We start from the raw sequence: 26633 nt of genomic DNA, 5'->3' as shown, positions 1-26633 counted from the left end.
ATTAATAAAATTCGTCGACCACGCAATATAGAAATGGATGTATATAATACTCTGATCCCCGAGGGTTTAGTACTAAACACGGCGTCCCATTGAGCTTCCGCCATGTTCAGCACCAGCACCTCGGAGATGACCCATAGATAACGAGCCAAAGTAGCACCCCAATAATGACTTTTCAGGATTAACAGTAGATATATTACCTTTTAGCTTAGATGAAAACTAACCACAAAAGAATATAAAATATCAGGGTTTAAAGGCAAACTGTTGGGGATCATTGGCAGACTGAACGCGTTTTAAGAAACAAAAACAAAAGTTTTTTTTTTATGAAAAAGGTAACAACTTAAGGATTAAGCACAAGTGTGTAATTTTTCCTGGTCATTTTAACTGTGATGCAAATGTCAAACTTACTAAAGAATGCCAAAGTATTTCTGTGAATACCTAATGTTAGTGACGTATTCCTTTCTGTAGTTTATGCATGTTATACCCTTTTGCTGCAAGTCTAGACTTCAAAGCTATAATCGTTAGTCTTTCTACATAGCCTTACAGAGAGAATTGACGTAACCATTGCATTTTAACGAATTCTCTTTATGAGAGAAAACCAAGCTGCGTTAGTTGAAGATCACATAATTTAATTAGTAAATACAAAGCAATACGGCAGAAGGGTTCTCAGAAACTAGACTCTAGTAGGAAGCGAATATGCAACTCTGAATCTTGAAAAAGGGACTTTTCAGCAGGATGTGTCATTCGGCCCCTTTTGAAAAGGCCAGTGGTCCTAGATATATATATATATATATATATATATATATATATATATATATATATATATATATATATATATATATATATATATATATGTGTGTGTGATTTCTCAGTAAGATTGTGCCATAGATCTAAAATGGTGGTGGTGTCCATCTGCTAAGACTCCGATGATGAGAATGTCAAGCTCTCAGGGGACAAGCTCCTGACATGGGGGCGTCTGAGCCCTCAGCCTCTGGAACGTCATTGTCACTTCCAGAAAGTTGTCACCCATATGTGGGCTGGATGGAACCAACCCAGGGAACTTGACACAGTAAATGACAGTGGAATGATATAGATGGATTTGGCAAGGTCCATTCTCGGTTATTTTGGACCTGTAATACTACCTTACTGATGAATCATTTTCCACTTACATCCCAAAATCTGATTTTTCCGACCCTGGCTGAATGACCTTGTTTCAAGAATGGGACTCTAATAATTCCCTGTTTATATCTCTAGGACGAAAAATAAGACATAGAGCAATACAATATGTGCTACATCAAGTATATATTTAACTCGTGTAGTTATGTCTTGAACCATTATGACCAATTACATTACGTATATTTTAGTTTAGGATCAAGCTTGTGCTGCTTTCCTATCACGGAATATAAGATCACTCGTACTTGTGTACAACAAGGAATATTCTAGGATTTCTAGCGATTCTAATGACCTATAAACAGCAATAGTTTTTCTCATTTATTGTATCGCCAACCATATTGCGTAGAACGGTATACCCTTAGACGACTCGTTACACACAAAGTGATACTGATATTTAGGAGCTTTGTGCAAATTTCCAGTTACTGATTCCTGTTAGAAGAGACGTGTTTACCTTGACTTGTCTGACCAGCTGAACACATTTATTTCTGTGTGAGTGAGTGTGTGAGATCATATGTGTATGTTGTCAATAAGTTATGGGATATATATATATATATATATATATATATATATATATATATATATATATATATATATATATATATATATATATATATATATATATATATATACATAAGCATCGAACTTTGGTGTAGATAACCGAATCTACATTAAACTTACTAGGAGAAAAACAGCAATAGAAGCTTACAGACAGTTATAACTAAATACAATTGCACAAAAAGGAAACATATATATATATATATATATATATATATATATATATATATATATATATATATATATACATATATATATATACATATACATATATATGTATATACTGTATGTTTATATGTATATATATATATGTTATATGTAAATATATATATATATATATGTATGTATATATAGTGTGTCTGTGTGCGCGTGTGTATGTGTTTGTATCTGTGTAAGTAAGAGTGTAATTAAATATATTTTATGCCATAAATATAATTGGTGTGTGTATGACACAACAGATTGGTAAAACAGAATTTCATCCAGCGCAATTCATGTTCATTCCGTAAAATAAGTCAATATTGTAATGAATTTCCTCTTTGACCACAGTTGTGTATTTATGTGAAATCTAAGATAGCGATTCTGTTGGAGGGACCTTTCTGCGTCTCCCTCTCAAAGACTTATTTATCTTGTTGGCCAGATTATAAATATATAAACCGAATTATCACTGCATTTTATTATCATTTTCCTAATGGTACCTCATACTATTTTATCAGACTGCCACCCACCCCTTTTATAATTTGATCGCCGTGTGACTTGACCTTTGCTTCTGTCATGATTAAGAGAAATAATCCTAATCCTATATTATTGCATGAACCTTACCTTACTAAGATGTTTAGCAAGGTAGGGGCTTCACCTCCAGATCCGTTACATCCCCTTTGCTTACACGTCTTGGAAAATTTGTCACTTGTTAATTTTTATTCCAGTCCCACACGATCAGAGGCGTTCTGTGGGACCTGCAAGTTCATTCTGAGGGTCTTACGGCATACTCCATATTAAAGGTCAAATTCTCACTTGCAAAATACTCAAAAAGCAAAAAAAAAAAAAAAAAAAAAAAAATTTGCGTTTACCTTAAAGCACCTGATATTTTCAGTCCTCCTGATATCAAGTGGGAGCTTGTTGTACAGTTTTTGGACTGCAAATCTGAGAGGTCTAAAGCCAACAATCGAAGTGTATAGTCTTGTGCTGACTCTTTTCGTCATCTGATTAGCATTCTGTGCAGCAAGTCTTAAAAATATTTTAGACATCCGGTCAGGATGGCTTGATGAGTCACAACATATATTTTGAACGTCATTCCATCTCGGATATAGGCGGCCATTGCAACTCAAACAATACAAAGGGAACCCTATCCCGAGGTGTAATACCCCTTATTATTCTTGATTCTCTGTTTATTATAGCTTCCTTATTCGTATCTTAAATAGCTTATGAAAGATTAGCGCTGCAGTAGTCTACTCTGTCAGTGATACAATTAACATCATGTTTTTTAATAGGTCACTCATCAAGATATTTTCTAACCAAGGCAATATTTCTAAGGTGATGGTCAGTATCCCTTACAACATCACCGATTGGAGCTACGAAAGATAAATTAAAGTCCAGAAACACGCCTACGTCACGGGCTTTATCAGTAATCAGGAATGGATTACAAATTGCATTCAGCCACATATAACCAAGGCTTCTTGAATTACTTTTCTTCGCCAGCAAAAAAATAAATAGTTTCATTTAGTTTTACTTGTTTAAATGCCATCCATTCCTTAACACTGGTAAGAACACCTGTCAAGAAAAGCTATTTTCTCATTTATTTTTGTATAATTTGGCGTATTTTGACTCAATGTATTTTTAAACTGTTATGGAATTAGTTTCCCACGATGAATCTTTATGTCATTAGTGGCGAAATACTTATCAATTCGGGTGACATTTCCGGTTTCCCATGGGAAACTGAGTGTTTTAAACGACCGGAGTGCTGGCTGTACGTTTCTCCAGAAGGATTTCGGAGGGCAGCAGTCGGAAAGTCGAAGAGTCGGATGATCGGACTTCACGCAAGCAGTGAGAAGCCAGTTCCAGTCCAAGCAAGACGAAATTTCGCGCCCTATCACCGTGCTTGAGGATGTATTGCGACGGTATTCCCTCTCTCTTGCCCTATTACTATACGGACGTAAGGTTTCTGTTGTGACTGCACAAGAGAACTACAGCCTTTAGACGTCTCTCGACTAGATTAATCGACTGACTTCTTCGATACGTCGCTATCCACCATCGACACGGCGGTCCTACTCCTCCGCAACAATTCGTTGGAACGGATGTGCTTGAGGTATGTCACCCCGAATGCCAGATGCTGTATTTAAAAGGTGATTTAAGCCATATTTATGTAAATTAAGGTTCCATTTTGCTCTCGACCTACTAAAATATGTAACTTACATTTGAGGCGATTTGCCAAATTTCATTCGTGTTGAAAAGTCCATTGATCAGTCGGGTATTAGAAGTGTTGGGTTTGTTTACTACTGGTTTTGGAATTGATCTCCCCTCACTAGGATTAGAGTTTGATGATTCTGACGCAGGTTGTACTTAAAACAGTTATTGTTTTAACTGTTTAGGTGTGCCAGTAATTTCGGAACGTCTTCATTTGTATATTTCACTTGGTTATTTAATATTGATTTGGCTGGATCACTCGGAGCTTTGACACTAATATTTAAAGCCATCCTTTCTTTTTCCTGAGTTAAGGCAAACAAGCTCTTGAGATTTCATAACGTGGATACAGATTAAATTAAATCTATCATGAGCGGGGTGAAGCCTACGTATTGTGCGAATGACCCATCGCCGATAGCTGATGTTATAAAGAAGGCTGATTTCACTTATTTGGCTAATATATCGGAAATTGTTAATCTTTCGATTGGTGGTAAAACATTTCCTCCGAGGAAAAAGAGGCGCTGGTGAAACCTATAGTGAAAGGTGCTCTTGACAGGGAGTCCAAGTTCCTACAAACCGGTCTCGAACTTAACATTTTTATCCAAGATTATAGATAGTGATTTTAGGGCAGTTATTACAGCATCTTAAAGAGAATATTTTTCCTGTAGAACAGTCCGCAGACAGAACTGCACTCCACTGGGACAGTGTTGTGTGTCTTAGTGAATGACTTGATTATGAAAGTGGATGCTGGTGAGTGTGGCATATTAGTATTGCTCGATTTGAGTGCTGCATTGACTGTTGTTCATGACTTGTTGGTGGATGATCTGAAAACTGTTGGAATTGATGGAGAAGCGTTAGACTTAAGAATTTTATTGAGAATAGAACATCACGCGTTCAAATTGGAAAGTCCTCGTCAAGCGCTAGGGCGCTGTCAAGAGGTGTGCCTCAGGTAAGTGTGCTGGGCCCAAATTTTTTTATATAATATTGAACTGTTGTGCATTTTATATCGGCATAATGTTAGTTTAAAACTTTTTGATGATACTCTATTCTATTTGACATTTAATGATGTTGCTGACCCAGAAGGTAAACTGAGTGCTGTTATGAATGACGTCAAGTTATGGATGGAAAAGAAACGGTTGAAGTTGAATGAGGATAAAACGAGTGTCTGGCTGTAGAAAAAAAGGGTGATCTTAGGAGACTGGGTAATATTCAAAGTCTTGTGGTTAGGGATACTTCACTAACCGTAAGCAACTCTGTTAGATTACGATCCTGCATTACACCCAAATCTTTTTCATTCAGTGAGCAATTTCATTCAGTGAGCAATTTAACAAAGCTACGAACTGCCGGATACCTTTTAGGGAACATCGCTTTTATAAGGAAATACTTGGATGGGTCGTTGATGAGAATGCTAATTCAGAACTGTTATTAGTAGACTTGATTGCCGTAATTCAATTTACTATGGACGCCTTAATCATCTGAGGAAAATGTAAAGGATTAATAATAGAGCAGCTAGCCTTATTAAAGAAATATCTCCTAGAGATATATAGAGTAACGCCTGTTCTCAAGGAATCACATTGGCTGCCCATTAAAGAGAGGATCGAGTATAAATTGTGTAGGTGTTTCAAGCATCGCTGTATGAAAAGCCTGTATATGTCAATCGATTATTGCGTGACTTTCGAACGGCTTCAGTTGTAACTCTTGAGACATAACGCTGAACATCGAAAATTGGAGGAACCGGGAATTCTGAAATTTTTAAAACTGGTTTTAGAGCCTTTGAGACTACTGTTCTTAGATTGTTCATTAGGCCGCCTCAAGAGATCAGATCGTTGGACAACGTTGCTTCCTTCAAGAAGAAGCTGAAGACTTAGTAGTTCAGCTGCTACACTACCGATGACATTAGTGGAAACTGTGAACTCGAGTGTGGTGTTGCATTCTGGGGAGCCCTGCAGAGCGTCCACAAGGGGCGGAGTAGGGCTTTTGAATGTCCTTAAACAATAACAAAGCTTCTTCCCTTGTATAAATATATTCGAAAAGAGTTTTAAAAATTTCAGAATTCCAAGGGCGGGACCATTCGGTATATGGATTAGGGAGACACTGCGTCACCTTTTCAGTGACGGGGTTCTCGCTGGCAAGGTTCTCTCTGAAAGCAGAACCAACATTTCGAATGTTCATAATTGTCATGTTTGATAATTGCACATGAAGGTTAACTAATATATTACTTTAGTTTTACTTACATTGTCCATTAGAAAGTTTGGTCCATGGCACCCTTCGCGCGATGAAACTGGAAGGTTATTGCGAAATGTTGGTTAACTGCTTTCAGAAAAGGGGCTGTCTTAGGGCGTAAGTTATCATAATATTGCATATATTTTTTGTCTACCGCGAGTTTGGCTATTTATTTCATGGAAGGTAAATGTTACTTTTTTTTTGTCTCCTTGAGCGATATCTTAATATTTTGTAACTTTAAATCTCTTTGGATTTGGATAACTTTAAGTTTTTGTCATTGTCTGAGTTAAAGCTACTGTTGAACTCGCGGAATCATTTGCGATCTCAGGCAACGCAATGGCGTAATAAAAGGGACACATTTTCTAGATTTTCGGATATAGTGAGATCTACTATGTTAGTGCTGATTGAAGATCATGACAGTGAATTAAAGGTTTAGCTCAAAGATTCAAGCTATGAAATGTTCTGGAAAGGAAGATGAAAGCGAACTTTTGTCAGATTTAACGACTCGTGACACTTGTCATTCGAAATTGGATGAATGCATTTCGTTTTTAGAGACTAAACTATCTCCTTCAGATTCTACCGTTGAAGAAACTGCCAGAAGCTTCTTAGAGTCCTATTTCTCCTCTCCCTCGGTTCACAAGTAAAGAAGGAAGGGGAAGATTGGTCTCGAATTTTTGCGCAATTCGAAGAAACAATAAGTAGATTCTCGTATCCCAAATACGATAAGCTGCTGTTATTAAAACAGGTTAGTGGGTGTTCTTCGGTGCGGCATGATTTTTTGGAGGTTAATAGTCATATTTTGATGCTAAATCATTGTTGCTAATTGCATTTACTTCCCTTATGACACTGAAGTTTAACGTTAAGAAGCCAACAGATGAGTTTGTCCCCGTAAGGACCCTTTTGAATATATAACAAAATGAGATTGCTTACCGAGTCTGTTAGAAGGCTTAAAATGGACGTAGAATCATTTTTACAGATATTTTAACAGCAGTTTTTTGGACGGGATTGAATGAAACCTTTAAGAGGTCAACTTACTCAGATTACAAATAAGACTCATCCTTTCTTAAAGGAAATAAGACAATTTCTTTGAAGCGTGCGAGCGTTGCAAGCATGTGTCAGATAATTGCCTTAGGAAGAAATTGGATAATCCTAAAATAATTTCAAGCCTTGGGCGTCAGATAATGCCGCCTCAAATTTTGCTATTCATTTTAATGTTAAGAACGGTAAGTCTACCAAATGGTTTTTGGATGTACATTTGTAATAAAATTGATGGCAAGGAAGCTTCACGTACCCTTTTAAGTGCCCAAAATTTGAAACTCCACCTGCTCAAGTGGAAAAATTAGTTTGAATGCTTGCATAGTGGCAACACAAATCACAGTACTATTAGTAACTGCCGTTTTCGTTTCAACAAACGTTGCGTTAATTGTTCCGAATGGCACCTTGATTTCCTTGTGTTAAAGGTGAGGAAGAATAGTCAAAGAAAAACTTAAATCCCGGAAAGGTAAAAGACGATTCCTCGAAACGCTAGTTCACGAGGTTCAGATGAGAATGGTCATGAAAAATCGAAACGTAAAATTTCAAGTAGCTCGGTTCTAATCACCGACCCGCCAAAGGCACGTGAGTAGTGAAACGATTTTGCCCACGTTCACTTGTGAATTGCAAGATGGGTTTCAGATTCTTTGACTGAAAGATGGCGCTACCCAAGTCAATTTCATTACTGATGGGGTAGCGGAAAATCAAAAGCTTAGTCTTGGAAAATAATGACCGTTAATGACTTCAACACTTCTAAACGGTATGAGACAAAATTGGTGAAAACTACGATGAAATTCGGAAGTGACGAGTGGACAGTAGTGGCAGTATGTGTACCTTCTATAAATATTGAATTATGCTTAGGGGATTGAATGAAAATGTACAGGGATTTGCGAAGCGTGGCTGGTCATTGGCTGATAAGGTGTTACTCGGTGGAGGTGATGAAATAAAGAATATTAGTATTGTCTTGGGAACAGGGGCACATTGCATCTTGAACTCCATGGTGAGTTTGGTAAAGATTCCAGCTCTGTATATTCTCAAACTCCTCTTGGGGTCACGCTTTTAGGCAAATTAGATAAACTCACAAATGACTTGGAATACTGCATTACGTTTCTGAAACTAGTACTTATTGTACTACTATTAGTGCTACCAAAGATATTAGTGACAATGAAGGTAATTTTGGGAGTAATGATAATGTAATCCCTTTGGTTGAAGGTAACTTTTGTATCTTGATTGATGCAGGCAGAGCATCAGTCAGAATTACAAAGAGAAGTATGGCCTTAAGTAAGTTGGTTAGGTTTGTCTTTAAACCAGGCGAGACGAGGGTGGCAGACTTGTGATGCCTTTGTTATGGGACGGTCGTTTGAATCGCCTAAGTAAAAACCACCATTTAACAGAGGCTATTTTAAAGCCTAATCTCAGAAAAGTTAAGAATAATAACGAGTACTTTGATTTGGTAGATCAAGTTTTCAAGCAACAGGAAGAAATTGGTATTATCGCTGACTGATAGGCTAAACCCGTTTTTAGAGGATCCTCCTCATATGCCCGTGTTGAAACCTGACCGGCAGACTACAAAATGCCGTGTGGTATTTTTGTTAAATTTGTGTGAAACTGATATAAGGATAAGCCAAGGACTTTATCACATAATCAAGTTATGTTTTCAGGACCTTCATTAAACCAGAAAATCCCTTCCTCCTTATTGCATCTTAGATTTCATGGAAAGCTTTTATGCTTTATAGAAAGCCTTTAACCAGATTGTAATGTGTTTGTCATTTATCCTTTTTGCCGTTTTCCTTTGTATTAAGTTATTTTAATCATTTTAATTTGTTGTTCTTAAAAGTAAGTGTCTCAGTTCTGAAAGTGATGTCATGAAACAAAGAAATCCTCTTCGCTGCTACCTAGTGGCTCACTTGCTGATAATTATAACTAGAAGCTTTTCATCTATATCGCAGTTCATCTAGATCAGACCAAGGCATTTCCAATACAATTTTCAAGAAATATAACAAATCAAGATTCACCCAATGTAAAAAGATCGTCGATTCAACATAAATTTATCAGCAATATAGAAAATGATACAAGAACACAAACATTGCCACAGGGTACCCGTTCAGTGCAACACGAAGTTCACAGTATCCTAATAAGGACCTCGAGATGCAAGAAGACCTTGAAAACGATACAGGTCCTACGACCGCAGTGTTGCATGTAAGGTTATTTAAGATCCTAACACATTTGAGAAGAGCACATCAGCCGTGTGCAATGTTTATTGGACTTTAATCGTTCATTTAGTGTTACTTATCACTTACACATCTTAGGTTTTGAAAAGTCTTGAGCCGTCTCAAAAAAAGTTTCAACAGCATCAATTAACAAACTTACATAGCCAAGAACCTTGGTCCCCGATCCCTCTAAGATCCACCGCAAGATATTAAATTATAGCCTGCATGTTGTAGTGTAATAATTGTTTAATAAATTTATTACTTGTGGCTTGCTATGTCAACTGTCCTTGACTTACATTCGGAGGCTGCCATTCATTTTAGAACAATTAACTCAGACTAGCCTATACATAACAATTCATTAGGCCTAGGTTAATAAACCCAGGCCTTCTCGTAACTTGGACTGGTACTTGACGTCGTAGACGGACGAATCTTTATTTCTGTAGTTGGGGTTGAGGGAAACGCTGACTCCTGCGTTTGTTTAATGCTTCTCAGTAGGAGGAGACATGGTCTAAACAACTTATTCCTAGTGGATTCCTTCCTTAATTGTTAGAACTGGTTCCTTAACTGGTTCTTATACTGGTGCCCTATACTGGTTCTTATACTAGTTTCCTTTTGCAAGGGAGAAATATGGCATTTAGAATTAAAATAAGGCGAGCTACATTCGTTTCGCCTCTCAAGTCGTCGTACGCGTCTTGAACAGTGCGATTTGAGCTTACGCAACTACGCACTTAGTTCCATTATGCACTTGCGTACACACACTCGATCATACAGTCTCAATTTTGAGTGGTTCACTCTTGATAAGATGAAAACCAGTTAGTTTTTCCAGTCTACCAAGTATGAAAGGTATTGTCATTAATTCAAAAGAAGGATTTCCGTCATTACAGTAGCTACTTGTTGCCCAAACATCTTTCAAACATTCGGGGGACTTAGCCATCAGAATGTGCTTGCTTGATCAATCCCAAGAATGCTCAGATTTTCCAGAACTTTAACTGCAAGAAATTCAGCTTTTCTAGCTCACAGAATCGTTCAGGTAGTATTGAAACCTTCGAAATTCTCTAATAGCGTCTGCCGTTTTCGCAGCTGATATTGGAATAGCCGATTGATTGGGGTAGTGGCACGTGGCCATTCATCCTAAGGTTCATATTAGTCGAGAATAGAACAAGCATAGGACTAGTAGTGACTCGGGTTAACCTATGCTTTGAGTGTGAAAATCCCATGAGCTGTCGAAACGCCTCCAAGCAGGAACTGTAAGAACTTTATGAATTAGTTTCTCCTGTCCCGTATTCACGATAAAAAAAAGTGTCGATAACTGACACTCAATTGAATAAATTACGACATTTTCCGATATCTTGGAGACCATTGCATAAATTTTACTCCACAGTATTATTGGTCCTTGCTCGGCGTAGAAATTTCTTATAACTAATAAAAACGTGATAATTGTTGGCGAATTACTATACAGCAGAAAAAAGGGTGTCATTAAAATCGTTCCTGTAAATCTAAAGTAGTTCGGCCATTTTTTACGTTTGGACGTTTTTTACGTTTTCTGTAGGTACTTTAAAAAACGTATCGAAATTAATTACTGTGCATTAACTGGTTATCGTCGATAAAATCTTTTCAAAGCATCGGATATGGATGGTATTTTGGAAATAAGTATTTGAAGCCACGGCCTAACTGGCAAAAATATGCACTGATGTCTGATGTTGATAATTAAGGCACATATCGGAGTAAATTACAGAAATTTCAAGGGAAACTTAGCTAAATTTAGTAAGCACCCGAAGGGAGGCTAGTTGTGACGTAAAGTATGACATCAGGCTTATAAGCAGTGTTCCCAGTAGTGTGCTAATAATCTTAAAAACAAATATTTGACCCTCTTGTTGAGAATTGTTGAGAATTACGATAATATTACGGTTTCCATTGGTGATACCACGGGTAATGAATAAGAATTTGGTATACTGTATAAATATGACATTATAGCAAAGGAATTTGGTAAATATACATATGGCAATATTACTGTTTTCATTGTACAATTTTACGTTGACTATAGGAATACATAGCAATTATAACCAAATTTCTATTTACACTTTCTTGATCAGTTACACAAAACTTTTGGAACTGGTGAAACAATTATATTGAAATCGAAAGTTTCTTCACTTCTGGTCTGCTCAAAGCGTAAACCCTGATTCACAAAAAGCTGTCTTAATCTTAACTTAAACAACAGGATATCCTTTTACATAATTTTATATTACAAGAATTTTTTATTTCATATTTCCATCAATTTCAATAAAGTTCAGTACAATCAATGTCTTAGTGGATTATAAAAATTAGGGCATAGCCCAAGCGCTTGGACTGTGAGTTACGAGTATCATTCAGCACTACAGTGTAGTTATGATTAAATGAAATATCTATATAATAAACGATGTAAATGAAATATTCAAAATAATTGAAAATTGAAAGAATGAGTAACTTCAAATTCATAAAACAATAAACAGATAAATAAAACCGGGAATACATAGGCTCACTGATAACCACTCAACAACCCTACAACAACATTAGTGTTAGTTTCAAGTAAATGAATCAAGTGTATTAAAACAACGAAACTGATACAGAGAAACACACATAGAATAATAAATGGGGAGTTGCGTGATATACAAAATACTTTGGATTTATTATGGGATTGATCATGCATTAAGGAAGTTGTTACAACACTTGCGTTATGTTACATTCATTTATCAGGACTGAGCAGGTACACGTGAACCGGAACTTTTGAGGAGACAATATGAAACAACAGAAACTCCAGGGTAACAATGGTTTTCACAGTGTGTGTAAGACTTGGTGCATATTTCAAGTTAAAGGAAACGTGAATTGCGCCAAGGAACCGTATTGCAGAATTAATTTCTCATTTGATGCCCATTCCTTTATTGTACTGACATGATTCATCAAAAAGAGAGAGAGAGAGAGAGAGAGAGAGAGAGAGAGAGAGAGAGAGAGAGAGAGAGAGAGAGAGTAGGGTAGGTGTTTGTGTGTGTGAAACAATACAAGAATCCCATACACTGCTACTATTACTGCTACAGTACTACCAACATCTGAGTCTTCATTCATAAAGTATATGGGCGGGGTGTCTAGTTACGTAAGTCATACAACAGTATAAATGAGTGGGAGGGCCTTCAGTAATGACGTTTCACTAGCCTCGCTCTGGGTGCTTACTAAATTTAGCTAAGTTTCCCTTGAAATTTCTGTGATTTACTCCGTTAAGTGCTTTAATTATCAACATTAGACATCAGTACATATTTTTGCCAATTAGACCTAGGCTATTTACAAAATACGATCCATATCCGATGCTTTGGAAAGATTTTATCGACGAAAACCAATTAGACACGGCCCTGAAATGCACAGTAGGTGGGTAACAATTGTATTACTCAATAACTCATTCCAAGAATCCGTGGCCTTTACCGAACGCCTTTGAGTCAAGCACCAAGGCCTTGAAGGCCACATGGTGCTATGTTATGTTGATTATAGATTCAGTGAGGTCAGAATTATTGGATGGTAGTTATATTAGATGAAGTAGTATGGTAGGTTTAACTGTTTGGAGCTTATTTGAGTTACTGGACCAGAAAGACTGCTAGCGATTTAGTAAGTAGGCCTAGTTACAGAAGAATTGGGAGTAATCTGAATATGGGATGGTTTTGAAATGTGTGCATCGCTACAAAGCCGCAGAGCTGGCCAAAGAGTCCACTTGCCCATTGCCTAGGGTGCCCACATGGCTCCGGGTCCAGCGGAAACAGACTAGATTATTTTTTTCCGGATTGAAAAACGAAAGAGCCAATCTTGAATTTCAAGGACTATATGATGGATGCAGTCAATAGATTAGAATCATTAGATGATGCATAAAAAATTGGCAAAGTCTGTGAAAATAACGAAGGATGATGAAAGGTAGATGAGATGTTTTAGTGCAAACAAAATGGTATATAGTTCTGCTTGAGTATGCTTGCCACAGGTGGTAATAGTATAGTTGGAAATCTTCGTTGGGGAAGAGGACAGCTTCCCCAGTTCCTTTAGGGGACTTGGAGCCATCTGTAGGTTCGTATTGTGAGAGGTCGAGATATGAGATAGTGTCCGTGGGATCGGAATCCTCGAATGTTCCACTTGAGTACAGACATTAAAGGGGAATGAGATATACTCTACGATGTGATATAGTCTGTATGATTGAGATAGGGTTGTTAGATGGGAATGGACTGTCTTTCAATATGAAGTAGGGACGGGTGAGTCATCTGTAGAAGGGAAGTCGAAAGGTGAGGAGGGATAAGGAGAAAGAGACTTACGGGTACAACCTGGTATAGTAGAGCAAGGTCAAGGATACTTTTTCTCTGTACAGAGGTCTGAATGGAAGGTTGGGCGGGAAAGGAAACGGGTAAGGGGAAAGGTGAGGCAGGTGGAGATTCTGTGGAAATTTGGCAGGGGAGTGGGGGTTGGGGGGGGAGGATAGCAGGAGAGTTGTGGACCTCAGCAGTGATGATGTAGAACAGTAGCGTATTTTGTGTGGGAGGGGGTGGGGATGAGGTTGGGTTTAAAAATTATGTTCATAAAGCTGACACCAAAGGTTTAGCAATAAGAAAAACTAGTCCCAATATATAATTTTCCTTAACTGCCTTGTATTTGCTCGCTGTGTTCAGTTTCAAGAACTAACACAAGTATTCTAATTCGATTATTTCGCATTTTTTTCAGATTAGTTTGCAGCTGTACAGACGGTTGTTCCTCAGCTGGTTTACTGACGTTCAAGGGACAGCAGTTTATTCTCGAATGCCTTGTCGTGCTGGATGATACTGCTACTTCAGATTTCTCGGCAAAACATTCAGTGTTTTCTTGGGATTCTCAAGTTTACCATGCACAATTAAGCTTTCCAGTCTTCTAGTTTGCTTCGGTAGTTTCAATAAATGACAATCACACGTATAGCTTCCTTCCTTTTAATTTCACCTTCTAGAAAAGCTAATATAACAAATTTTACAGAACCTCAGTTTATTCTGCTAACTCTATCCCTGTTGCGCTCTTCGCGGAAAGCCCTTACACCTTTTCAGCATTTGGTTACATTGTACAGGTGGGACTCTTTAGCGAACAACAGATGCAACAGGAGTCTAACTAGAAAGAACATGGGTAATAATTCTTAGGCTTTAGACTCTTATGAATGATCCAGTCTTCCCTACGTTAATCATTTGTTTCTTAAAATGTTTTCTCATTGTTTTTATTAGCCAGTCTCTTCCCTACGTTAATCATTTGTTTCTTGAAATGTTTTTCTAATTCGATTTTTATTAGCCAGTCTCTTCCCTACGTTAATCATTTCTCTTAAAATGTTTTTCCTAATTCAACTTTTATTTGCCAGTCTCTTAACTGGCTGATCGGTGTATGCAGCAGATGGGTACCAAAGGGAACATCCCATAGCCATCGTCAGTCACTGCCATATTGACAGGCTCCCTCTGATTTTTCCGGCATATTGATCTGCCTAAGACTGAATGCGTTCACACGATCGAACTTTGTTCGATGTGGCGTCAGAAGCGGAGAAGCAGCGGGCAAAGTTCTTTATAGGTTTATCGTATGATTATCGGAGTGACTTACATAGTTACGTTGTTCATCAATGTCAATGACCTATCATTTCTGTTATTCCCTACATTTAAACATGTCCAAGGTTTTACTGGTCTCGTGAGTTAACTTTGAGCTCGATAGTTATATCAACGACACCCATGCCTTTGGGATATGAGAAGCGACGTAGATAGAGACCGCGATGAACGAATTGCATCAATTGTACAAATAACTCTGGAGCTCAACAAAACTGACGCTAATATGAAGTCAGCATCGAAGAGAAATCCGTAAACTTAGTATGTCTAAGACATCAGGAGCTGGGAAGGAAGACCTATCGGCGATGCAGTACGAGCATCAGTGTCAAATCTCGACAACAGCGAGGAGTTAAGTGTGGAAGTATAACCTGACAGTGAGGTGAGTGCCGTACTATATTGCAAATGTACAATAGTCTCTCCCTCTCTCCCAAGCGATGCCAAATTAACAGAATTTGTAACTTTTTTGGCCGATATTAATCTCACCTTGGTCACATTTGATGATATATTGGTAGATTATGTTGTGTTCAAGTTAATTTCAATGTAAAGTGTGTGTTTAATGTATAAAATATAGCAATTTTCAGCTTTCTTTTGAAATTTTGTACTGTACATTAGCTGACAACAGACTACTGGCTATCACTACACTAAAAGCAGTAGCTTCATCGTTGATCTTTTCCGTCTCTGATGACATGTCTTTTAATTGATGGAGAGCTTCTAAAATAACATTACGTTCACACGACTTTTTGGTCGATTTTTTTCTTATTTTTTTCGTTGACGGTAATGAAGTTGTCCCTTGTTTTGAACTAGTTGTTGGTTCAGGTGAGTCTTGACGCCTCTGCCAAGTCGTTTCACCTGTTGAAGTTCAAGGGACGTGTGCTGCCCTATCGGGTCTTTTGAGATGTTTGATTGAGAGGCAACTGGTGATCTTGGACTCTCACGTCGTTCACTAATTGTCAACAGAAATAGGTGGGGGGAAAATCTGAAACGGACAATTTGCATTAACATAAACCTGCTTTATATATGTTGAATTGTGTGTGTTGAAGTGTATTGTGTTTAGTCCTGCACAGTCTGATACTGGTGGTGTGGATGGGGCCTTAGCTATTGCCTAGTCAAGTGTCCCAACACCTGTAAGCAATGCAGGTGTCACTGGTCGCAAATCGGACATCTAAACTCCGACCCAGAAGTGGATCTTGGATTAATATCTTTAAAAGATTCGTCGCATATTCCTTTTTTGCCTTGTCTCAGCTCTTTGGCTATTTAACAGGATTGTAATCTTATGCAGTTTTAACACTGGTTGAGTTGCCCATTGAACATAACGAGGGGATGGCTTTTACCACCAATGCAAGTTAATATACTAATATCCTGGAAACAAATCTCTGCCTTTTTCTTATCGTTCTCTTAATTTATTAGATATAAAATAAGGTCGTACTTGAAATAATGAACTCCAGTAATGTTTTGAGTTTTGTAATTTAAGAATTTGTCCGTAATTTGGCTTGCCTGAAAACAGTCCCTTGGAGTAAATCTCGTGTTTAGTTCGTTTTCGCTTTGTCAGTTTTTCCGTACAGTAAAGGTATTCTTTCAAAGGATTAAGCAGATTTAATCATCTTAGAATTAAGGGTAGAATTAAGGCCCGAATTGAGTATATATTTAGCATCAACTCTCCAGTTTGTTGATGTATAATCATCATTAGATATGAATATGAAAAACGGGTTTTCAGCGGTACCAGTGCCTGTAACTGAGTAGCTGGCTTAGTCACTAGACTCCTGAAAAAATTAATACGTTGTAAGAGGAAAGGGAGAGTGCATTGGCCGTTCCCTACTAGTACTAGCTCCCTCGAAGTTTAAAGACACTTTATAGGGGAGAACAGTGATGGTTCGGACAGTTTTTTTTTTTTTATCTAGAAGCAAGAGTTTAAGGAGCAGTGATGTTCTTAGCAGGTCAATGTGTAGCCGCCTCATCCTACATTTACGAGTGAATGTGGCAAGTCGTATGCTTGTTGAGAATGTGTTGCTTTTATTTGTTGCAATTGTAATTATATGATCCACCGTTCCTTGCCTCCTTTTAGGGTAAATTTAATTGTTACCCAGTGGTAAATGTATTGTAAATTAATACTAATGGTCATTTGCTCTTGAAAGGAAAATCCAGTATATTGTTTATTTCGTTTTGACGGTAAATCCTTTCAAGCGCGAACTACCTGATGTCCCTTTCGGAATTATCTGTTGGCGGTCTTCTTCTCTTGCAGTAACACGAAGTCTTGAAGGAACAAGCGCCGGCAGAAATGCGCAGCTCAAAGAAGACTTTCTTACCTGGCGGGACATCGATAGGAATTACGATTCTATTGTCATTAGTGCAATTACTTGTAATGGAAGAGTAATTAACCCCATTTTTTCTCCACCTTGCACAAGATGAGTCCAGCCGCAATCGTCTTAAACATCGACGACACGATCTTCGCCAGATTTCCGAGGAATGATTTTGATAAGGTACGTCGTTACGAAAAATATGCTAGTTTCTAAGGTGATTCCTAATCACTTTATTTATCGTGGATAAATATTCCTTTACTCGATCCCAAACAAGCCTTGTTGATATTGATTAAAATATTCGTAATTGATCACTTGTGTAACTTTTTGCATATTGCGCCATAAAGATTATAAGCCTTTCTAGGCATTTTAACGCTAGCTTATTTTGCCATAGGATATTTCTTCCCTTCAAGTCAAAATTTCCTAGTTATTCCTGTTGTGGTTAGATTCTAGTCACGTTACCTAGTGTCGATGGGGATGTACTGTATAAGCGGTTGCTTTCAGATCCTAATAATTTCGAGTTTACTTTAGATTTACTGATCAGTTTCCTAAAAACAGGCTGATAAACACAGTCTAATACTAAGTCCATCCCTTCCGTGGAGTTACAAGCAATTTGTTTAGGTGTAGAATAGTTAATTGATTTGTATAAAAAATTTAAAATTAAGAGGGCTGAATGCCTCGTCCCAATTACAATAATAAGCTTGGATTTGTACTCGGATAGTTTGGTAGTCCTTGGATCAATTCGTATTACCATAAACTGGATATGATGCAGAAAATGTCTGTATTTGTCCTTAATAGGCTGTTTGTCCTTAATAGGCTAATTGTCCTTAATAGGCTACTTGTCCTTAATAGGCTACAACAAATAAGTTATGTGAAACATTTCCAGTTAAAATTGTCATCACTTGTCATCACTTGAATTGCCAATCCTGGTGACTGCTGAATGTTTCCCAGATGAAGATGGGTGACTGCTGAATGTTTCCCAGATGAAGATGGAATACTCAGTCAAGAGCAAGTTTGATGAGTGGAAAAGTAAACAGAGAGGTTGTTTTCCAATCTTGCTGTTTAATACAGTCCCTTAACCGCGTTAATAATCAGGAGTCTTCATGTTCCAGCATGCTGGTTATTATTCTGTTCAGAGTGAACTTCGTAGAAAGTTCTGGATACCTCATTGTTTTTCAGCTGTTAAAAGATCAGTGAAAGCTTGTCATCTGTAAAAGGTTCTAGGAGCATACCATTGTTGAATGAATATCCTTACAATGGACTTTAGAATGGCTCCTTCCCGATTCCCTTCAGTTGTTTATATTGATTACTTTGGACTATTAATTACTTTGGACTATACATGTATTTTATAAAACTGCAAGGTGAAGAGGATTTGGATTCTTTGTATCAGCTGTATGTCTACAAAAGCAATTAGTTTGTAGTTCTGCTTGGATTTGTCAGTCAAAGCATTCTTTATTCACTTTACACACTTTTTACACAATTTTGAGTATGGTTTACCAGTTTCTGGTTAGCGATTTGGGAACACAACTCGTTGCAGGAGCTAATATTATTGTACATTGAAGGCTCCTGTGACGGTCCACTTTGAAGAAAATGGAATTAAACCTATTAAATTTGAAAATTATTATTTAAGGGTTGTAGTCAAATGGGTTCTTTATTGGAAATTTGCATGAAGGTGGTAAAGCATCTAATTAACAAAACCATGAAAACTAACGTATTAGACATAGGGATTTGGAATTTATATCCCAGGCAACTCGTTTGACCTAAAAGGTTCGCCCTCAGAAATAGCTGAGGAAACTTACTGCAAGCTGAGGCATCGAAGAGACAACCTGATTAAAATTTGTCATTCTGTAAATGACATTCTGAATTCATGACAGTCTTGATGAATAGGCAGTCGGTAAGACTGACAGATACAAGCCTGTTACTCATAAAGTGATTAAACCAGGAGACATTATTTTGCTGAAGGATCCTCATAGTAAGGCCTTATATTACCCTTTTGGGTCCACTTGGGGTTGTAAGGAGGTTGTAAAGAACGACTTTGGAGAGGTGACCAGTGCTGAGATTTGGGAAGGAAAGTCTGGTGAAATTGCGTAAAGGGATGTTATCAGTCTCATAACCTTGCACAATGGATAAAGGGTGATCTGATGGCATGGGTCATACCGCAAGAGACTGGTGAATTTTGGTAGATGTCTCTGTTCTCGGGCGTCCAAAGAGAGAAGCTGCAGTTGCTTCAAGGTGAAGGACTAAGGAGATGCTCCTGGAATAAATCGGGAACTCCTCACTTTTAATAGGTCGAGAAAATCTAAACCCCTTCCCTGTAGTGTTGAGAATAATGTTGAGAATGCTAGTGTGTTCCTTTTGTATGTTGTAGCTATATAATTGTTCCTTTTTTGGGTAAATCTATTTGTTGCCCAGTGATAAATTGTATTGTAAATTTTAATACTAATGGTCGTTTGCTCTTGAAAGGAAAACCCAGCATATTGGTTATTTCGTTTCGACGGTAAATCCTTTCAAGCGTAAACTATCTGATGAACCTTTCAGGAACTATCTGCTGATGGTCTTCTTCTCTCACAGTAACACGAAGTCTTGAAGGATCAAGCGTCAGCGGAAGTGGGCAGTTTAAAGAAGACGGAATTTCTTACCTGGAGGACGTCGATCGGAATTAAGATTCTATTTTCATTAGTTCAAGGCGTTGCAATGGAGGAGTAATTAATACCATTTTTTCTGCCATCCTGCACAAGATGAGGCCAGCCGCCAGTGTCTTTTAACATCGACGACACGATATTCGCCAGATTTCCGAGGAATGGTTTTGGTAAGGTGCGTCATCACGAAAAATGTTTATTTCTAACGTTGTTCCTTATCACTATTTATCGTGGATAAATATTCCCTTACACGATCCCTAACAAATAAGTCCTGTTATTGATTATTCATAATTTATCACTTACATAACTTTTGCATATTACACCATAAAGACTATCAGCCTTTCTAGACATTTTAACGTTAGCTTGTTTTGCCACAGGATATTTCTTCCCATTAGGTCGAAATTTCCTGCTTAGGCCTGTTGTGGTTAAGATTCTGGTCACGTTAACTAGTGTTTACGGGATCGCACATAATTTCTAGTGTACTTAGGTTTGCTGACATGAGTTTTATTGCATAAAAGTCACAAGGTGCTCTGGTAAATTTTTCCTTTCCCTTAGAATTCAGTTTCATTAGAGAAGGAAAGTCACTTCTGACACAGGAAATTCCTTCTTCCAACAGCAAGCCAACCAGCAATCATTTCACAAGTACAAGGAAGTTACCTTTCACATGGAAGTTCAATCTTTTCATTAAGGTGAACAATTTTATTGACTTTTGTTTCTAGCATCGTAATTTGTTTTCAAGACAGCTTCACTATAACTCCAAAATACAGTTAAATCTATAGTTAAATCTACAGAAATTTGCTATTTTCTTAGTGTATAAATTTAAGTACATAAATATAGCTTTACGTATGTGAAATTAATTCTGTTCAGTTGAAACTTCTGGCAAGAACATTTTTGCGGGAAAGAGGACTAGTCTACTCCCTGGAGCAAGAGCCCATACTGAATAAAGCCAGCTTAATTGACAACGGAATTCCTAATAGGCTGAAGTCTTCAATTTCTTTAATGGCGGTTCGAACTCCTCCAACTTGGATACGATAGATCAGATTCAATTTAGTTTACTGTTATAGAAATTTAACATTTTAATCTATCAAAAATGCGTATGTAAGGGCGTCAAATCGCCTCTCCTTGTGTTTCTCTCTCTTCACACGTACATCAATCACTTCATATATGTTACTTGCTGATATTTCAGATTCTTTATGTATCTCATTGTATGGCCTGTCCACTGTGATATATATATTTGCCTTTTACTGTTCTGTATAGCCTTTATGTCTTTTTATGCCTGTTAACAGGTACAACCTTCGTATGGACGCACGGGAGCCCTCACGTCGCCTGCTTCATTTCCGTCTGCTTTCTGTATTATATAAACACCTGTCGAGAATAATAAAGGATCAAACACCTGTCGAGAATAATAAAGGATCAAACACCTGTCGAGAATAATAAAGGATCAGTCTTGAACCTCACACTGGTGACCCCGGAAAAGGGACAGGTAGCGCGGTTTTGGCCCAGCCATTAACAGACTAAACACGGCCGCAGCCTACCATCAGAGAGCCTTTAGCGGACTAACTACGGCGCAAAGTTTAGGCCTCTGATAGCTCCCTCCCTGGCGGAAACCGTGCCATTAACGGACTAAATACGGCGTACCCAAAAAGGGCACGTTTTGGCACTTCGTTCGACCACTCGAACAATCGGCACCATTAACGGACTCAATACGGCGCATTTTCCCGCGTTTTGGTGCGTGAGTAGTAAAGACGTTGGAAGTTTAACCTCAATGCGAACCCATGAGCATCATCTACGCCTCTCTAGCCAACAAAGCCAGACATGGTCAAACTTCCCCTGTTTTCACAGCAGAACACAGCATCATGGTTCCTACGTGCAGACGCGCACTTTTGCATGGTGCGCATCTCAGACGATGCTATCAAATCTGACAACACCATGATGGCGCTCCCAGAAGAGGTGTTCAGCAGAATCTCCCCCCGGCTCGACGCACAACCGGACAAGGTCACATAAGAGGCCTTGAAAGATAAACTGATGCAATCTTACTCCCTGCCCAGGACCAAGAGAGTGCAGCACACACTCGACCTGTTATCCCAGCCCCTCGGAGAAGCATCACCCAGGGAAGCCTGGGACGAACTATTGGTGTTGGTAACACTGCCAGGCAATGACGAAAATGGGAGGAGAAGAATGGTAGATTTAACATAAGCAATCTTCCTTCTGCGACTCCCGCAGGAAGTTAAGTGCCAGATAAGGGATGCTGACACCCTCGACATGGACACCTTAGTCAACAACACCCAGAAACTATACGAGGCCACCGAGGCCTCGAAAAATGCCGCCGCCCTCGGAGCTGCCACCCTGGGAGATTGCAGCCTGATGGAGGAGAATGACGACGACAACAGACACAACAACGCCGTTTACAGAAAGACACCACTCAGGGAACACAGGACATTGTCAAACCCAGCGCAGTGCTGCTTCCACAGAAAATTTGGAACCAATGCCAGAAAATGCAGGCCTCCCTGTTCCTTCACAAAAAACGACAAAAGCAGCCACTGTTCCTTCACAGAAAATTACAAAAGCCACCACAAGTAACAGCAGGTTTCTTCATCAGAGACGAAATTCCCGAACGGCCCCTGCTGGTAGATATGGAGGCAATGCAGTTGGTCTTCCCGCCATCCAGGGAAGGTTTAGAAAAAATACCAGACTCGACACCCGCCCTCATAGCAGCAAACGGAACTCCCATCCGCACGTATGGCACGACGACCGGACTATCTCAATTCTGGGACGCAGATACCACTGGCCTTTCATCATCGTGGATGTAAAGTTCCCCCTGCTGGGCGCAGATTTCCTAGGACACCACGGACTTCTAGTCGACGTCGCAAGACAACGCCTCCTCGACACAGGAACCTGCCACTCCCGTCAGCTCTCCACCAGACCTGGAATGCCCACCATCTGCTCCACAGCCCCCAACGGCTACACATCCCTCCTGCAGAAGTTCCCTGACGTATTCAAACCAGAGCTATGCCACGGACTCCTAGTCGACATCGCAAGACAACGCCTCCTCGACACAGGAACCTTCCACTCCCGTCAGCTCTCCACCAGACCTGGCTATTCCAACTGCTACACATCCCTCCTGCAGGAGTTCCCTGACGTATTCAAACCAGAGCTACGCCAGTCACCTGGGCCTTCAGCAAAGCACAGCATCTTCCATCACATAACCACGATGGGCCCACCAACACATGCCAAGTTCTGATGACTGTCCCCACAGAAGTTACAAGATGTGGAACAGGCCTTCGCAGAGATGGAGCGGGTGGGCGTCTGTAAAAAAGCATCAAGCCCGTGGTCTTCTCTCCTCCACATGGTTAAGAAATAAAATGGTTCATGGAGGCCCTGCGGGGACTATCAGCTTTTGAATTTACTGACATCAGACCACTAACCCCTACCTAACATGCACGACCTGACGGGCTCCCTCTACAGAGCGAAGATTTTCTCCAAGATGGACCTGCTGAAGTCATACTTCCAGGTCCCTGTGCATCCTGACAACGTCCCAAAGACCGCCATCATCACCACCTCCAGGAGCTACAGATTTTCCTATTCCACCTTCGGTCTCAGAAATGCAGGTGCCACATTCCAGCGCCTGATGGACACCATCTTGGGGGATATCTGCCTTTCTGCATTTGCTACATCTACAACATTCTCATCCTCTCCAGGTCCCCAGAGGAATACCTTCACCACGACCGCGCCGTCCTGAAACGTCTGCAGGACAGCGGACTAGTCGTCAGGTTTGACAAGTGTATGTTCAGGAAAGAAAAAGTAGACTTCCTCAGCCATGAGATTTCCCAAGCAGAAGTGAGCCCCACCGATTTATAGAGAACTTCCCGAAACCACAAACCATCAAGCCCCTTCAGGAATTTCTTGGGATGATAAACTACTACAGACATTTCATTCCAGACGTCGCCTGCACTATGTACCCCCTCATGTCAACCCTGAAGGGCAAACCAAAAACACTGACATGGGAGGCTCCATAGCAGCAGGCATTCATTGCAACAAAGAGCCCTCTTCAGTGCCACTACCTTAATTCACCACAACCCCACTGCTGCCATCAGGTTGACAATGGACGCCAGCAACATCGCCTGCAGCGCAGTACTCAAGCAGCTTGTGAACGGCACCACCCAGCCCTGTGCCCTCTTCAGCCACAGTTTTCACCAGTTCGACCTGCTACAGCACCTTGGACAGAGAGCTGCTGGCTGTCTACCAGGCGATGAGACACTGCAAGTACCTGCTGGAAGACTGAATTCACAATCCTGACAGATCACAAACACTTGGTGCACGCATTTGCAAAGCAGGGAGATGCGTGATCTGCAAGACAACAGCAGCACCTGACCGCCATCTTCGAATTTGGCTGCCCCATCAACTACGTCCCGGGAAGGAAAAACCTGGTGGCCGACGCCCTGTCGAGGGTCAAAATCAATTCCCTTCACCTCAGCATTGACTACGAAGACCTGGCAAGAAAACAAGCAGCGGACCCTGAGACGGCACACTACAGGACAGCAGTGACGGCCCTTAAGTGGGAAGACGTGCCCTTAGCAAGCTCAAACACAACTCTCCTCTGCGACACCAGCACAGGCTGCCCACAACCCCCTAGTGCCCGCTTTGAGGAGAAAGCAGGTGTTCGACATAGTCCACGTTCTCTCCCATCCATCAGGGCGCACAACAGCGCGCCTCATGACTAACAAGTTCGTCTGGCATGGCATCAACAAGGACATTTGCCACTGGGCAAGGAGCTGCATCCTGTGCCAGGCGAGCAAAACATCCCGGCACACAAGAGCCCGGCGTCGGCGACTTCCCCCAGCCTCGTCGGCGTTTCAGCCACATCCTCATCAATGTCGTCGGGCCCCTTCTGCGATCAGGAGAAGCCAGATGCCTCCTGACGATCATAGACTGCTCCACCCATGGAGGAGGCATCAACAGCGTCATGCAAAGAGGCCCTCCTCTCCAGTTGGATCAGCCGTTTCAGAGTGCCAGACAGCATCACCTCAGACAGGGGTCCAGCCTTCCTGTCAGAGCTCTGGGTCTCCTTGGCACGCTTGATGGGTACTACTCTACACAGCACAACAGCCTACAACCCCGCAGCCAACGGCATGGTCGAGAGGGCACACCACTCTCTTAAGGCAGCCCTCATGGCACGCTGCACCGGCGAGAGGTGGAAGGAACAGCTGCCCTGGGTCCTGCTGGGTCTCTGCACCAAAGGCAAATGGCGACGCCTCCCCTGCTGAGAAAGTCTACGGGCAGACATTAGCTGTCCCCAGAGTATTCTTCCCGACTTCAGCCGACGGCACCAACACTCCACTCCCAAGGTTGAGGGAACTTGTGCAGAAGTTCGCGCCCTGCCATAAGACCTTCACCAACAGAACCATCACCTACAGCCCACCCGCCTTACACTCCTGCGCCTGCGTCTTCGTCAGGGTGGACGTCCATCCCATCGGCCACCCTTAACCAGGCCCTACAGGGGGCACCACCGAGTCATCAGGCGGGCCGCCAAGGGATACCTCCTTGACATCCAAGGGTGGGAAGACTGGATCACCATTGACAGGCTGAAGTCTGCATTCCTGTTGGACAGCGAAGTATGCAAGGAAGAAGGCAGGCGTCCCAGAGTTTCCCCCTCAGTACCTCCCCGCACACACACCCGCTCCCCCACCAAAGCGGGGTCCGGGGCAGCCCAGGAAACACATCGAGCCAACCAAAGATGTCGGTTCCACCCCATGCCCACAGTTCTCCAGGAGTAGGGGCCCTCTCCAACTGCCTCAACGTCTGGCGTCAAATCACCTCTATGTTTCTTCATACGTACATTAATCACGTCATATATGTTGCTTGTCGATATTTCAGATTCTTTGTATCTCATTGTATGCATCATTGTACGTCCTGTCCGCCGATATATACATTTGCCTTCTACATGTTCTGTAACGCTTTGTGTGTCTTTTTATGCCTGTTAACAACCACAACCATAGTATGGACGCAGCAGGGGGTCTCAGGTCGCCCGCTACTTTTCCATCTGCTTTCTGTATCATAAACACCTGTCGAGAATAATAAAGGATCAGTCTTTCACTTCTGACATTTCTTGACCTCACACGTACTAAAAGCAAAAAAAGTTCAGGGAATATTTTCCCTAGTGCAGTTTTTGCTTGTGCAGAATAATCTGAAGTTCTGGGATTACCTTGTAGTTCCTTCTACTGAAACGTATGTAACTTTCTAAGTACTATAGAGGAGATTAAGCTTCCTCCCTCTTTTAATACAACTACCTAAAAGGTTGATCGCAAAAACAAGCACAGAATTACAGAAAACTGCACTTTGTTATCTATGCCTATTTGGGTATATAAGAAATGCATCATAATATACAACAAATAATACATTGAGGCTTTATGCAAAAAATTAGGTTTATTAGAAAGTTAACTGCAACTTTTTTTTACTCTACACCTTGAAAAAAAAAAATCACACCTTGAAAAAAAATTATCCCTTCTA

The 26633-nt window shown here is 40.3% G+C and overlaps 1 protein-coding gene across 10 annotated transcripts; it reads left to right on the top strand.

Moving 5' to 3' along the window:
* Positions 1 to 3711: 3711 nt before the first annotated feature.
* On the top strand, positions 3712 to 26623 carry LOC136848818 (uncharacterized). Of its 10 annotated transcripts, none has more exons than XR_010856149.1 (5): positions 3712 to 4027; positions 14310 to 15572; positions 17433 to 17670; positions 20059 to 20301; positions 20743 to 21393. XR_010856149.1 is itself a non-coding variant. In XM_067121494.1 (5 exons), exon 5 carries the CDS (start codon positions 22501 to 22503, stop codon positions 23365 to 23367), a length of 867 nt encoding a protein of 288 aa, XP_066977595.1. In that variant the 5' UTR covers positions 3712 to 4027; positions 14310 to 15572; positions 17596 to 17670; positions 20059 to 20301; positions 21413 to 22500; the 3' UTR covers positions 23368 to 26623. The 10 variants fall into 10 exon arrangements, 9 of the variants coding, with proteins under 9 accessions (XP_066977595.1, XP_066977596.1, XP_066977593.1 ...); XM_067121494.1 differs by lacking the exon at positions 20743 to 21393 and adding an exon at positions 21413 to 26623 and having other exon boundaries at positions 17596 to 17670; XM_067121495.1 differs by lacking the exon at positions 20743 to 21393 and adding an exon at positions 21413 to 26623 and having other exon boundaries at positions 17596 to 17670; positions 20026 to 20301.
* Positions 26624 to 26633: the final 10 nt, after the last annotated feature.

This window comes from Macrobrachium rosenbergii, chromosome 19, assembly GCF_040412425.1.
Source record: "Macrobrachium rosenbergii isolate ZJJX-2024 chromosome 19, ASM4041242v1, whole genome shotgun sequence".
Taxonomy (NCBI): Eukaryota; Metazoa; Arthropoda; class Malacostraca; order Decapoda; family Palaemonidae; genus Macrobrachium; species Macrobrachium rosenbergii.
The sequence above is the reverse complement of the archived record's forward strand: the minus strand, read 5'-3'. Positions and strand labels throughout refer to the sequence as shown.